Genomic DNA, 13,659 nt, shown 5'->3' on the forward strand with positions numbered 1-13,659 from the left:
GCACCAGGCCCTGACGGGGCCCCTGCAGACTTATATAAAGTGGCACCCAAATTTTGGGCTACGATTTTGACAAATGTGTTCAACTGCACTAGAGAAAATAAGTTCCCTCAATCTTGGGCTAGGTCAATAATTATACCGATTTTTAAAAAGGGCCAAAAGGCCGACCCTGCTTGTTATAGACCTATTTCCCTAATTGACTCTGCCGTTAAGATCTTGGGCAGAGTCATTTTGGGCAGGATAACAACTTGGTTAGAAGGTAGGGGAATCCTTTCAAACGCTCAATATGGATTTAGGTCTAAAAGGAGCACCCTGGATCAGTGCTTAAATGTGCACCTGATCATTAGTAAATATACCACAGTGAAAGAAGGGGCTCTGTATATGGCATTTATAGATCTCTACTCCGCCTTTGACCTGGTTAACAGGTCAAGGCTGTGGGGAGTCCTGTTGGATATGGGAATGGAACGACCATTGGTGAGTTTTTTGGCAGATCTATACCAAGGATTAGAGGCTTCTGTTAGAGTCACTCAAGATGGAAGATGTACTGGACTTTTTAAATCGCAGAGAGGGGTGAGGCAAGGGTGTATCCTTGCCCCGCTCCTCTTTACTTTATACATAAATGCACTTGAGCCAGCACTCTCCACCATGGGAGCCGATGTCCCGCGTGCAGGAGAGTTTAACATCCCGGTCCTCCTGTACGCGGATGACGCGGTCCTACTGGCCCGAACGGGCGTGGCCCTAAATAAGTTATTGGTCTCGTTTGGGGATTTTATGACATCATTAGATCTCAAAATAAACACACAAAAATCCCAGGTCATGATTGTGGGACTTCAGGGCATGAAAAAGAAATCCATAACTTTTAGCTGCACAGGAAAGAAAGTACTTAGGGTCTCCTCCTTTACCTACTTGGGCGTAATTTTTGACGATACGGGAACATGGGGCGTCCAATACAAGTCTAAATCAAATGCAGTTACTAGATCTGCCGCAGCCCTCTTGAACTTTGCTACAAGAATGGGGTCACGCCCAATGGAGGCCATTCTTAAGGTCTATAAAGCCAAATGCCTAGCAATCGCTACCTATGGAGCGTCATTATGGGGATACACAAACTCAGATAATATCCAAAAGGTGGAAAATAGGTTTCTAAGAGCACTACTTTCCGTCCCCCAGTCCACTCCCATTTTTACCGCTCACTCAGAGTTAGGCATTGGGTTTGTTACTGACCAAATAAAATCTGCCCCTGTCATCTCTTGGTTAAAAACCTGGCTAAATGAGGAAATCTCCCTAAATCATCAGACTCTCAAAGATTGCCTGGCCATGGATGGAGCCCTAAAAATCCCATGGCTGGCCTATGTAAAATCTATGCTATCACTCGTGGGACGCGTAGATCTTTTCCACTCCCCTGATACTATTCAAACAGAGGATGTCATGATGATAAAAACATTATTGATAAACTCTTTTATAGTAGAGCGGGAGGAAAGAGAGTTTAAAAAACCTACTGTTAGAAGAAACTACGCCCTCATTACTGCCCCAGGTCTAGAACCCTACCTGGTCTTTGTTAACAAACCATTCCACCATTTTCTTTTAACTAGATTTTGTCTAAATTTGATACACTTTCTGTTAGGTACTTATGCTGGATGGGAAACTCCTGATAATGCATGTCCATGTGATTGTAATCATTTCTCATCTCAGGACACTCTACATTTTATTATGTTTTGCGATCATTATGCACAAATTAGGAAAAAATACCTCCTACCGATTCTTCGAGAGGCTGGCTTTTTACAGGTCAGGCCAGCACTCTTATTTTTGCAACTATTGCATAATGTTCGAATAACTTTTCATGTAGCAAATTTTTTAGTAGCAGGAGTTTGCATAAACAAAAGGCGTAACAAAGGAAGACAAGGACAAATCCTAAATGAAAAATTTTAGTAAACTCCGGTGTTTTAAAATGTTTTTTAAGATTAGGTGAAACAATTATTCTGTTTGATTAGTTTATATTGTTGTATTATTTTGTGTATATATATTATCTTTTTTGAATTCATGAAATATGCTGATTTGATATATGACATATTTTGTACAGATTTTATTATTGTCACACTTTATTGTCTTTTTATATATCTGTATCCTGTGTCTTTTTGTGATTTTTAAAAAAATCGAATAAAAGTGATTGACTGACTGACGTGCTGCTGTATGAATTCCTGATATGCCCAAATGCCTTCTCAGTAATGTAATGTAATGTGTCTTGTAATGTGTCTTGTAAAGCGCACTGCTGCCATGAGGCGTCCTGGCGCTGTAGACCGCTGGGGAACCCGTCCTGGCTATCCCTGTGAGATGGTCCCTACTGGGTATCTCCAAGGTGAAACCAGGCATCCCCGGCGAATGTGGGGGGCCGTTGTAGAGATGAGGCAAGCTAATGCCCAGAGTTGCCGAGTGTGATCACTGGTTAGAGTATGCACCGAGGCGAGAATTATCGAGTCTGCTGACCCTGGTCCACGACCCTGCCGCGTCTGGAATTGAACCCTGGTCCCGGGCCGTTCTCTGCTTCCGGGTCTGCCGCCTCTAACCAGTGAGCCACAGCACTCCAGTAAGTTGCATTAACATACATTTGGTATCTTTCTTAGATCCCATAAAAACATTTTAAATGGAAAAAGGAACTCACAAGTTTAACTAAAACAAAAATTTCAAAGCAAACAATTTAGTTTTCGTTTTCTGGGTGCATCGCAAACATATTAGACTAAATGTGCTGTGCACCTTTGGATTACTATATGAAGTTAATTTACCCCACCATCTAGAATTCTTCAGTAGGAGGTATTCAGAAGTAAGGCAACCCTTCAAATACACCATTTTGCCTACTGTTACTGATTTGTGGGGCACACAAACCCATTAGGGTAGTGCACATGAACTGAAAAGGATATGCTTGAGTCTTAAAGAATGAAATTGTTAGGTGTTTTATATTGCATTTAATGATTTTTTGTTACTCAGTGGTCTGTATGCTGGCAGTTAAGAGACCCCTTGGTTATGGGAAAAAGGGTTTGCCCTGGGCCAAAGTGTGGTCCATTGGAGAGGCTGGGATTAGAGGCCAGGTCCCCTAGTCACAGAGGTGGTGAGTTTACCATTAAACTGTGTCTCCTTTGCTTCCACAATGTCTCTGACTCAGTAGAGTGGCCTTGCATGCAAGATTCTTCCACTGTAGTTGCATTATATTAAGCATTTCTACACATTTTCACACTAGTGACAACATAGTTCATTCACTCTCGACCAGCAGTGAGGAGGACAACTTGACACTCATGATCAAATCACAGCTTGAACTGTAGGATTACAAATGCTTGGAGAAAAAAAATCTACTCCTCATCTCTACTCTCAGTATAATATTAACTTGTTTATGCGTAGCATTTAGTACCACATTTGTCCCCTCCTTATGCTGCAAGTTACAGTGCTTACTGTCCGCCAAATGAATGTTGCAAGTTGACCGAACATGGAAGAATTGAAGGTGAACTTGCCCTAGGTAGCCTAATAATGTTTCAAAGGAAAATTCCACTCTCACCATTATGAGAATGTATAACTTATTAAAATAACTGCACCACAAGCGTTTGCCTGTAAGAGGCACCCACGTCTGTGCAGCCCGTGCCATCTGACAGAACTCATTATACAGAGGACAGAGGCAGTCTAGTCTGTACTTGCTGGACATGTAATCATTCTTGGAAAAAAAACTACTCGCACACCGTTGCAGATATCAATTCTGCACCTATTGAGCTAGTATGCAGTTTTCTTTCTGTTGCCTCAAGGAAGTGTATTCATGACTTGTGGGTGGATGTGTGGGTCTGGAATGTGAGTCAATATTTGTATGGCTGGAAGAAGACAAAAAGGGACATTCTAAGAGCTTCATGTTTTCTCTTCTGACCAGGTGTTGGCTTCAGCAGCACAGGAGCTCTCCCAGCCCAAGACCCCAATGACATCCAGTGCACCTGTGCCCCTCTACCCTGCCATAGAGGTCCTCTCTTCTACAGGGACTTCTCATTCCACTGATAGTCCACATCAGGACTGGAGAAGGATTGTGGATGAGAGAATTCAAAGCAAGACCCGACGTTTTGCAAAGGTAAAATCGAGCAGCTCTAAGCATTAACATTTCATGGTGCCCTGTTGCTAAATGGAACCTTGCAGTATTTGGGGTCAAAAGTTATGTTATGCTGTGACATTTCCATCACTCATGAATCCCTTTTTGTAGTTCAGCTTGCTGTCATGTAGTTCCTAGGAATCCCCAGGACCTGCACTTTTTGGATGACCTAAACTGAGGGCTTGATGTCCAAACGCTTCCGACAACCACACAGGATATGTCAGCCATTAGACCAGCTAGCTCTACATTGCCACTGCCACCCCCTGTATATTACAGTGGTGTAGGTAGTGTCTGGCAACCACTGAATATGACAAACCCAATTCCTCAGGGATCGTGGAAAACAGTGCAGTTCTTTTCGCTCAGTAACTTGTGCTTACTTATTCTTAGAAAATACACAGGATGGCTATTAGGACGTTTCAATGAGTATTTATTCGTCCAGTGTCAATCTTGTGTAAAGTATATTTACTGCGACAATCAAAAGACAGAAGGAAATTGTGTATGTAATATTGTTATGGTTTTAATTAACTGAACAATAAACTATTATTACAAAGAGACAGAAGCATACGATAGAAATCGCAAGCACTAATATAGTAAACAGTAGATGCATTCCTACCATAGTGCTCAGAAGATGAGCATATACAGTTCAGATAAAACAGTAGCACTTGCATATTCCTATAATGCACGCCCTAAGTAATTTGCCTAAATGTACCTAGCGTGATATGTAGGTGTAGCGTGTATATGTGTATAGGTATATATGTATATAGCCAAGAATCCTCTAGGGAAGAACCAACACCCTCACCTGATGGTAGAGAATGAAGGAACCCGTCTCTGCTCCGAGGATGACACCCCGCAAGGGATGTCACACCGCTGCATGTCGAAGATTTAGCATGCAGGACTCCGTATCAGCATGGAAGGAATTCTCTAATTTGCAGAGGGGAATTAGGGTCTTATAAACTAGAGTGGTCACTCCTGGGTTTCTTCTAGAATCAATATGTTTTAATAACAATCATACATGTTTTGAAAAGAATCATAAATGTTTTTCCAAACTAAAGCGATCATGTACAGCAGGGCTGATTGCCAAGGATGGAAAAAAGTGATGACCTTTATACAGAATAATTATGCAGTGCCTGAGGACGTTTATGTACATAAGGTACAGGGATTATGATAGAATACTAAGAGGCTAGTGTTGAAGAGACAGGAGCAAGCTACAAGGTAATAGGTCACCTATTCAGAACGGTTATTGTCGTGTGGATGGAACAATGTATTTAAAAGGGGACACACATGACCGGACTAGCCTAAAGGACATGACGAGCTCTAATTCTCTCTGTGCTGTGCAACCTGCGAACTGAAGTCCCACATTTGTGTGATAGTTCACCACTTCCACTACCCAAAAGTTGAAAGACTCCTTACATTTGTCCAGTTCAGTCACCACTGCAGTTGTACAGAAGAGATATTCTGCATCACTGGCCTAGCTCCTAGACCCGGGTAGCGTTAGAGTCTAATGGGTATTTACCTTGGTCTGTTACCATCATGTGAACAGCTAAACAAGCAAATCCTTCAACTCAGAGGTTAATTGCCTCTATTCCTTCCAAATCTAATTCATGCTTGGAGGTGAAAGGCTATGCATCAAAGCCGAAATCAGATCATCACAGTGGTCCTGGAAGCAAAAGGCTATGTTACTTTGTACCAGTCCAATAGCCAAATATTCTATATTCCTCTGCGATTCACTCACATCTTACAGTGCTATAGATAAAATATGCTGCATCTCTTTACTAGCTCACAAATTATTTCTTCTTAAAGGGTTCTCCGGCTGAATTGTTTTCTTTTCATTGACAGGGTGCATCACATGCTGCCCCATCTACGACACCCAACCGCTTTGGCCCTGTGGCAGGCCATTTCTTCTTTCCACTGATCCAGCACTTTGACCGGTAAGCAACTTTACCAGCTTTTGTACTGTGTTTATTGAAAATGTGCTGTATTGCAATATTTTTTGATCAGTGTGCTTCTTTGGATCTGGCTTCATTATTTCTTCTTTGACATTAAGATGAGTTTAAACTCATGTGTGGATTTCACTACAATCCATGCTGGTTTCTAAAGAATTCTAAAGTACTCCGGAGCTCAATATTGGAACAAATGAAAAGCAGGCTATCTGTAAAGATGGGACGGCCGCTGCTGGAGTGCAGAGGAGGAGACCGGGGAAGCTAACAGCTCCAAAATCTAGACTGATATGGACAGCCCAAAAGCACAGCCCAGTGGTGCCATTGGCAAAGTAGATTCTCTCTCAGGGAATATAGAGGTGGCAGCAAGGACACAGTAACTGAGGGCAGTGGAGGTAAGCAGTATCAATAGTGAAGAATCCAGGGAAGTGGCAAAGGCACCAAATAAAGATGGCGCCCTTGCTGTGAGCGAACGCTGATAACTGCTCCATACGTCCGGAATCTATAACCCATTGTGCTGCTCAACTAGCTATCCACCACTGAAAGGAGGAGCTGGACCCTTCGCCACTGACGAGTGTGGTAGAGATCCAAAAACAGATGCTTGTGCTACGGGTGACCGACCGACTTGGCGGCTGGAGAGAAAAATGGCACCAACCCGAAAGTGAAGTGTGCGCAGCAAAGTTTAGGATGCCAGCCTATGGGGTTCGTGGTTCTCAAGCGTGGGCCACTCACAACTCACAGAAAACCAGGTGGCTCTGTACAAACAACCAGAGGTACTCCACATGAGGAGAAAGGGCCCGTGGTCCATACAACACCAGATGACGGTAAATGGGAACCAGTGTGGAAAGAGAGAGGGCTCTCCAATAGGCGATTGGGTGAAGTCCCCCGCTGGCAGTGAGGCGAGGCCCCCCAGGTACCTGTCCCAGTTTATCCCTAATGGGTGTGATAAAAAGGCCCAGGGCCATACAGCCATATCAACAGGACAGTTATGCGTTCAAAGGTGGAACACGTGACAACAAAGAGGAAAGACTAGGACCAAGCAGAGCTGGAGAGGCTTTCAACCCACGCTGCAGGAGGTCCTGGCTGCCATCAGCAACTCCAAAACAGTTCAGTAGACGAAGATGGATACCCTGGCAATTGACATTAACTTCCTATGGATGGATGTCCACAAGATCACAGCACCAGGGAACAAGGTGGAGGAGGTCCCCTGGGGTGCACTCCACAACAATCAGGACGGTCCAAACAGAAGAACAGCATACAAAAAAAATATGAAACACTTCCTTGCCTGAGCTTAGGACTGAAAACTGAGATCGCAACAAACAATATCCGCCTGCTAGGCTTCCCTGAAAAGGCAGGGGACAGTAGTATGGAATGATTGATAGAACCCTTTATACACCACAAGTCAAATGTGACAATCTATCCACACATTTTGTGGTGGAAAAAACACACTACACTCCCAATGCCCCTCTATGTCCTGGGGCGAGAACACACCCCCATCATAGCAAAGATTCTTAATTTCAGGGACCTGGATGCCATCCTTAGAGCAGGGAGAATCCAAAGCCCACTGTGGTACAAAAACCATACCATCATGGTTTTCCTAGATTTTACACATGAGGTTTAGGCTCACCGACATTCCTTTGACACTAAACTCCGAGAGAGGGGACTGCCGTATACCATGCTGTTCTTAGCCAAACTCTGTCTTACAACCAAAGGAAAAGGTGACTCTTAGAGTCAATAGAGGAGGCTTGGGAGTAGCTGGAGGGCAGTAGTTCGAGAAGGAATGTCACCGACATATGACTGGAAGAGATGGGAGAGGAACTGGGGACACCACCCCCGAAGGATGGTTGGCAGAGTGTTATGTAGGAATCTAGGACCCTAGTGTAATTTTCCCAATTCATGCCCATAAATAGGTATAATTCACCCAATCCTTATATAGGCATAGGAATCCTTACCTTATTTAGTCTTAGCCTATGCAGCCCAAATACGGCATGGCTACTTCCACTAAACTCCGAGAATCCACAACGATTTCTTGGAAAAACCCACCTTCAGCAGTCAGCGACTTCCCCCTGCTTAAATATTAATTTATCCAAGAACTCCTGGAGTTTTCAAGGAACTGAGGCACTAGTGACGATATTATGTCCAATCTTACGTCAAACTCAGCACCTTCAAAGTATAAATATGCCTACATTTGCCCAGTCAAACACACAGTGGGTTAGGAGCAGATCGACTAAGTACTTGCCCGACGCCCTGCTGCTGGAAGTGCCGAAGGAAGCCGACCCTCCAACGGACGCACTGAGAAGACGCTGTCTTTTCTCTTGCCGAGAAATCCAGCTCCGGTGTTTCCAGGCTGCCCTTGCGGGTTGCTGGGAGATCGAGTCCTGAGAGAGAGATACAAGACCTCTATCATTCTAAAACCAAGGTACGGAGTCTCTCTATTTCTGAGCAACTCTGGTGAAACGAAGCATGCACCTCTGACTGAGTGAAATAGCCATCTTTTGTTTCTGCGACTCTAGAGATGCGTTTCATTCTAGGGAAACAAAGTTGTCATGTTATATGGTTGTCAGAGACTAATTCCTTCTTGTACTTTCGAGAAAGTTTCTAGTGACCTCTGAGCTAGCTGGCCCTCACAATTAAGTCTAATATATTCGGTAGAGACCTAGTCGACTTAAGTCCTACGTCTAAGCTGCAGGATATATTATTCCAATGCGCAGTGCCTATTGGGAATATAGGAACTACACTACATGGCGCCCAACGTTTGGTAAGGCGATAATTTAACGCTTGATACTAGAGTAACTCAGTGGTGCTTTTCACCCAGACCCCTTTTCTCCTGTAAAAACTCCAAAAGACGTCTGGAGTGGGTGAAAGGATAATATCCGCCAAAACTGAGTAGGACGAAAAATCCTATGTAATTGGCCAAGTGTCTTGGCGAATGCGGATTCAATGGACTTTATAAGTTCCGAGTTGGATGCTGCAATCGAGTCTGAAAATTCCGTCAACCCAGGGTCTAGGGAAATAACGGATATACATAATAAGCTCTTCTCCCACATAAGACCACATTTCATGAGAGCACGTAAGAAAAACATGAAACAATCACCTAAACTAGCTAGGTGGTTTAACCACCAGTGCAGGGAAGCCAGGTTAGCCTTAGGTAGCGCTATTAGGAATAGGGATAGGGAAGCTATTGGCAAGGCTAGGAAGCACTACAAGGCTAGTATATTACTAGCGAAAAAAACATGGGATGAAGAGTATTGGGCAGAGTTAAAGGAAGCGTCAGGGGTCAAGGACTCCAGGTTGTTTTGGAGATTATTAAAGTGGGGTAGAGGTGGAACTCCGAACAAGCCCGATAACAACGTCGCTGAGGGTGCCTGGGTGGAATACTTTAAACCTCAATATGCAGAGTCCAAGGAGGTTGGGTTTGTGAAAACGATTCCAGTGGTTTTTGCAACTGGAAATCTGTTTTCTTTTAAAGAAACTGAGACTGCAATATGTGCTGCCCAAGGGGGAAGGGCCCCGGGTCTTGACGGGATACCCTCTGATGTCTTTAAAAATGATATGGGTCGATGGGCCAAGTATGTTTCCCTCCTGGGAAATTCTATTGCAAAAGGAGCTGAAGTCCCAGAAGTATGGAAGAGGGCGATTATTATACCCATTTACAAAAAGGGGGATAGGTCCCTCCCGGCTAACTATAGGCCAATAAGCTTGATTGCCACCATTCAGAAAGTGGTAGGGAGAATGGTGGTAAATAAGCTAATGGATTGGGTTGAAGAGAATAGTGCATTGTCTCCTTACCAGGCCGGTTTTAGGCGGGCCACAAGTACGGTTGACCAGGTGTTTCGGTTTACCTTACTTCAATGGGGGACGGTGGTGCTTGGCGAAGGCAGTCTGTATGTCGACTTGCGGGCTGCCTTCGACCTGGTCCCAAGGGGAAAGCTTTGGGCAGTCCTGAGTGAAATTGGTCTCCCAGTCGAGTTACTTACCCTAATTATGAGGCTGCACGAGGCTAATTTTGCCAGGGTTCAGTGGGGCACGAACGGTGAATCTACCGCCGACTTTCCCGTCGAGCGTGGTGTTCGCCAGGGATGTGCAATGGCACCCTTGCTCTTTTCGTTATTTATTAACGGAATTGTGGCTCGGATGTTGGATGCTTGTGTTGATGCACCTTCGTTGGCGGGCATCAGGGTCCCGATCCTGATGTTCGCCGACGACACATTGATCTTGTCCAAAACACCGGGTGGCCTGCAGCGTGCCTTACATATCTTTGACCACTTTTGCGGGGAACACGGCTTGGAAGTGAATGTGGGCAAGACCAAGCTGATGACTTTCTCGCCTAGGCGTAGAGCTCGCCCAAAAATACTTTTGAATAACTGCAAGTTAGAGGTGGTTAATGTATTTACTTACCTCGGGGTCCAGATCACTAACAATTTAAAGTGGTCCTATCATATAGAAAAGCGGTCCTGAAACACCAACATGTCGCGGGAGCATTAAGGGTTGAACACAAAAAATCAAAATCTAAACCTATCAAAGCAGTCCTGGCAGTCTATGACGCCAAGGTCATTGGGTCTGCCCTGTACGGGGCGGAACTATGGGGCTTTGACAAGGTTCTACCCTTGCAGACATCAGAGAATAGGTTTGTTAGGGGTATAACGGGACTTCCCCAGAGTACCCCACTAATCCCGCTTGGTCTTGATCTGGGGAGAAGATCAGTCAGTGACCGAGTAAGATTGCGTCCAATCCTCTATTGGCGACGCCTCTGGACCACCCCAGAGATACGGCACTATGCCGATGGATTCCTTGCAATAATTAAAGCAGATGTTTTCCATAAAATAACATGGCTCAAACACCTCAGGGCTGCTTTAGGAGAACTCGGCCTCTCCAAACTTTGGGATAATCCCTCTGGGGAAGTTTTTCCTAGCAAAAATACCATCAAAAGTTTATATTGGGATAGGGTAGATGGCAGACTCTGGAGCAGAACGAGATCTGACACGATGGGGGGCGCTGCTTGGAAATTAAACAGTGTCCATTATTAGAACTTTACTGGGACAGTATCACCGTCCCAGGAGACAGGAAGCTAATATTTCAGCTAAGAGCTGGTTCCCTCCCCCTGAGATCTTTGACGGGCAGGTGGATGAGTACGACCAACTCGTGCTGCCCAGTGTGTGGTGCAGCCAAGGAAAGCATAGGCCACTTCTTATTCCTTTGTGAGGCATACGCAACCCCTCGAAGAGTATGGCTAGTTCCCGTTTGTAGGAACTTAGGGATATCAAGTGGTGTTGAGGCGCTAAGAATTATTTGTACTTCCACTGATTTGCCAATTGTTTTGAGGACAGCAAAATGCCTGGGGTGGGCATGGTCCATCAGACGGAGGGCTATCTCCTCTAATGTACATTGATTTTTGAGTAAATGTGTTTTTAACTGTTTTTATTTCCTTCTTGTCAAAGCTTGCACAACGGTTTTTACTATTGAATGTATAAGATGGTTAATTTTATGTCTTGTATTTTTTTAATGTATTTTTTAAATGTATGTTGTGCTTTTATGAGTATATTGCTCGAATAAAGCTTTGAAACCTATGTATTAGTTTTTGGTTTGTACAACGTTGAAGGATACAGTGTTCCAAAATATTGTGCACCTAATCTTTGTTTCCTTGAAACTTGTTCTGCAAACTCTTCAATCAGTAAAACTAATGGTTACTGACGAAGAATTAGCTGCAGCAGCAGCTCAAGCGGTTTTAGATGACGCTGCTATCCTAGAAAATGACACGGATGCTATACTGCTCCTGATAAATGTAAACCCAATCAGACAATGACTCAGAGAATGATGCACCCACTCACAGACCCCGTCAGAGACTCTTTCACCCAATCACAGACCCACTCAGAAACTCATGCACCTACTCAGAAACCCAGTGAGAAACTTGCACACCCATTCACAGACCCACTCAGAGACTCTTGCCCCCACTCAGAGTCTCATGCGCTTACTCTCAAACGCATTCAGAGGCTCACATACGGTCTCATAGGCCCAGTGAAACTCTCACACACCCTCTGACAGCTTCTGAGACAGTTATGCACTTACTGACAGAACAACTCAAACTCTCATACATGTATTCACAGACACACTCAGAGACTCATACTTTTTTATAGTTATTTATATAGTGATGTATCTAGTATGATGCTTAGAATCAATTATATAGTTATAGATTTTGAATGTGCTGGTGGCTATGGAACGTCTGCTTGTGTTTTGCGATGTATTCGCAAATATTGCGACATTGCGAATATATCAAAAAATTGAAAAGAAAGATATTTATAAAGAAAATGTACAACAGTTTGGGCAATAGGGTGGCTCTGAGAAGAGCCTTTGTGTTCATTTTGTGCATGTGACAGCCCCACATAAGACCAGACGTAGAGTTTCAGTTTGCTGAGAAACACGCTGATGGCTTAGTCTGTGAAGTGAATTTCCTTTCATCACTTCTATAGGTTCCATGAATGTCAAAACACAGATTTTTGTTGTAGATAGAGCCCATGGTATGGTCTCTGAGGAATGCAGAAACTGTTTTATTAACATGTATTCCGGCTTTGTCAATCTACGGCCAGAATTGATTGGACAACTTTTATTTTGGTCTTTTTTTTAAAAAAAAATTTCAAAAAACCTTTATTGGTAGGTCATACGGTTACACAGCGTCGTGCCTACAACCAATTCGTGGCCGGCAGCACTAGTATTTCTCAAGCAGAATAGTCAAATAATGAGGACAGCAAAGGTGATGTGGACACAGCAAGCCGCCTACAACCACATCGGGCCGGCCGCGTAACAATGAGAAACATAAATAACAACATTGTCTGTATCAAACAATAAACCCTGGCAGCAATGACAGGCAACAAATGTCGTAAGGCATCATACATCATTGTATACTTTTCTCAATGAGTAGTCCACAGTTCGTCCCAAGCTCAACATACATTTCACTATGCAAGGGACGAAAGTTCAGTTCATATAAGGTCAATGTTAAGAGAGTGCGTGTAAAAGGGTATCTCAGGTATCTCAGTCAAGTCGCACCGCATTATCTGCCAGTAGATCATTGCCATGGACCCCTAGCCCGTGGGTGGATATAAATATAGTGGACAGTTAACAATGTACATATTTAAAGTTCTACTGTTCCTCACCCTGAGCATATCCCTGCAAGTAAGATAGTCATGGTGACCATATATCTCTGGGTCTAGATACCATAGGTAAGAGTTCAGCGCATAGTGCAAATTGTTCCTGGCAGAATATCATATCATTAAGCCACTCTTTAAATTTAGGGGCCCTTCCTCTACTTCATCTGCAAGCTATTCGTCTTTAAGCCATCAACAGTGCCAGTGCCGTATATCGTCGGTAGGCCAGTGGGACATGCTTCAAATAGCTCAGTAGAGCCACCAATGGTGAGGCTTCTATGTGTACAGTAGTCATGTGATTCAATGCTGTAAAAACCTGGCCCCAGTAATCATGCACTGCCGGACAGTTCCATGCCAAGTGTAAAAAATCCGCCTGTGGTGCCTTACATCTATCACATCTATCAGTCTCCCTGAGGCCCCGCCTGTGCATGCTAACTGGGGTGTGGTACAGCCTATGAAGATATTTGTAGTGTAT

At 44.0% G+C, this 13,659-nt stretch overlaps 1 protein-coding gene across 1 annotated transcript in view; it reads left to right on the forward strand.

Annotated features, from left to right (window-relative positions):
* Positions 1–13,659, forward strand: part of TELO2 (telomere maintenance 2) — a 603,857-nt gene that overhangs the window by 425,327 nt on the left and 164,871 nt on the right. Inside the window, exons 16-17 of the mRNA XM_086941299.1 lie at positions 3,899–4,090; positions 5,945–6,036. Coding sequence (XP_086797425.1) covers positions 3,899–4,090; positions 5,945–6,036 — 284 coding nt within the window. The remainder of the gene's footprint in view (positions 1–3,898; positions 4,091–5,944; positions 6,037–13,659) is intronic.

Source organism: Lissotriton vulgaris, chromosome 10 (genome assembly GCF_964263255.1).
Source record: "Lissotriton vulgaris chromosome 10, aLisVul1.2, whole genome shotgun sequence".
NCBI lineage: Eukaryota > Metazoa > Chordata > Amphibia > Caudata > Salamandridae > Lissotriton > Lissotriton vulgaris.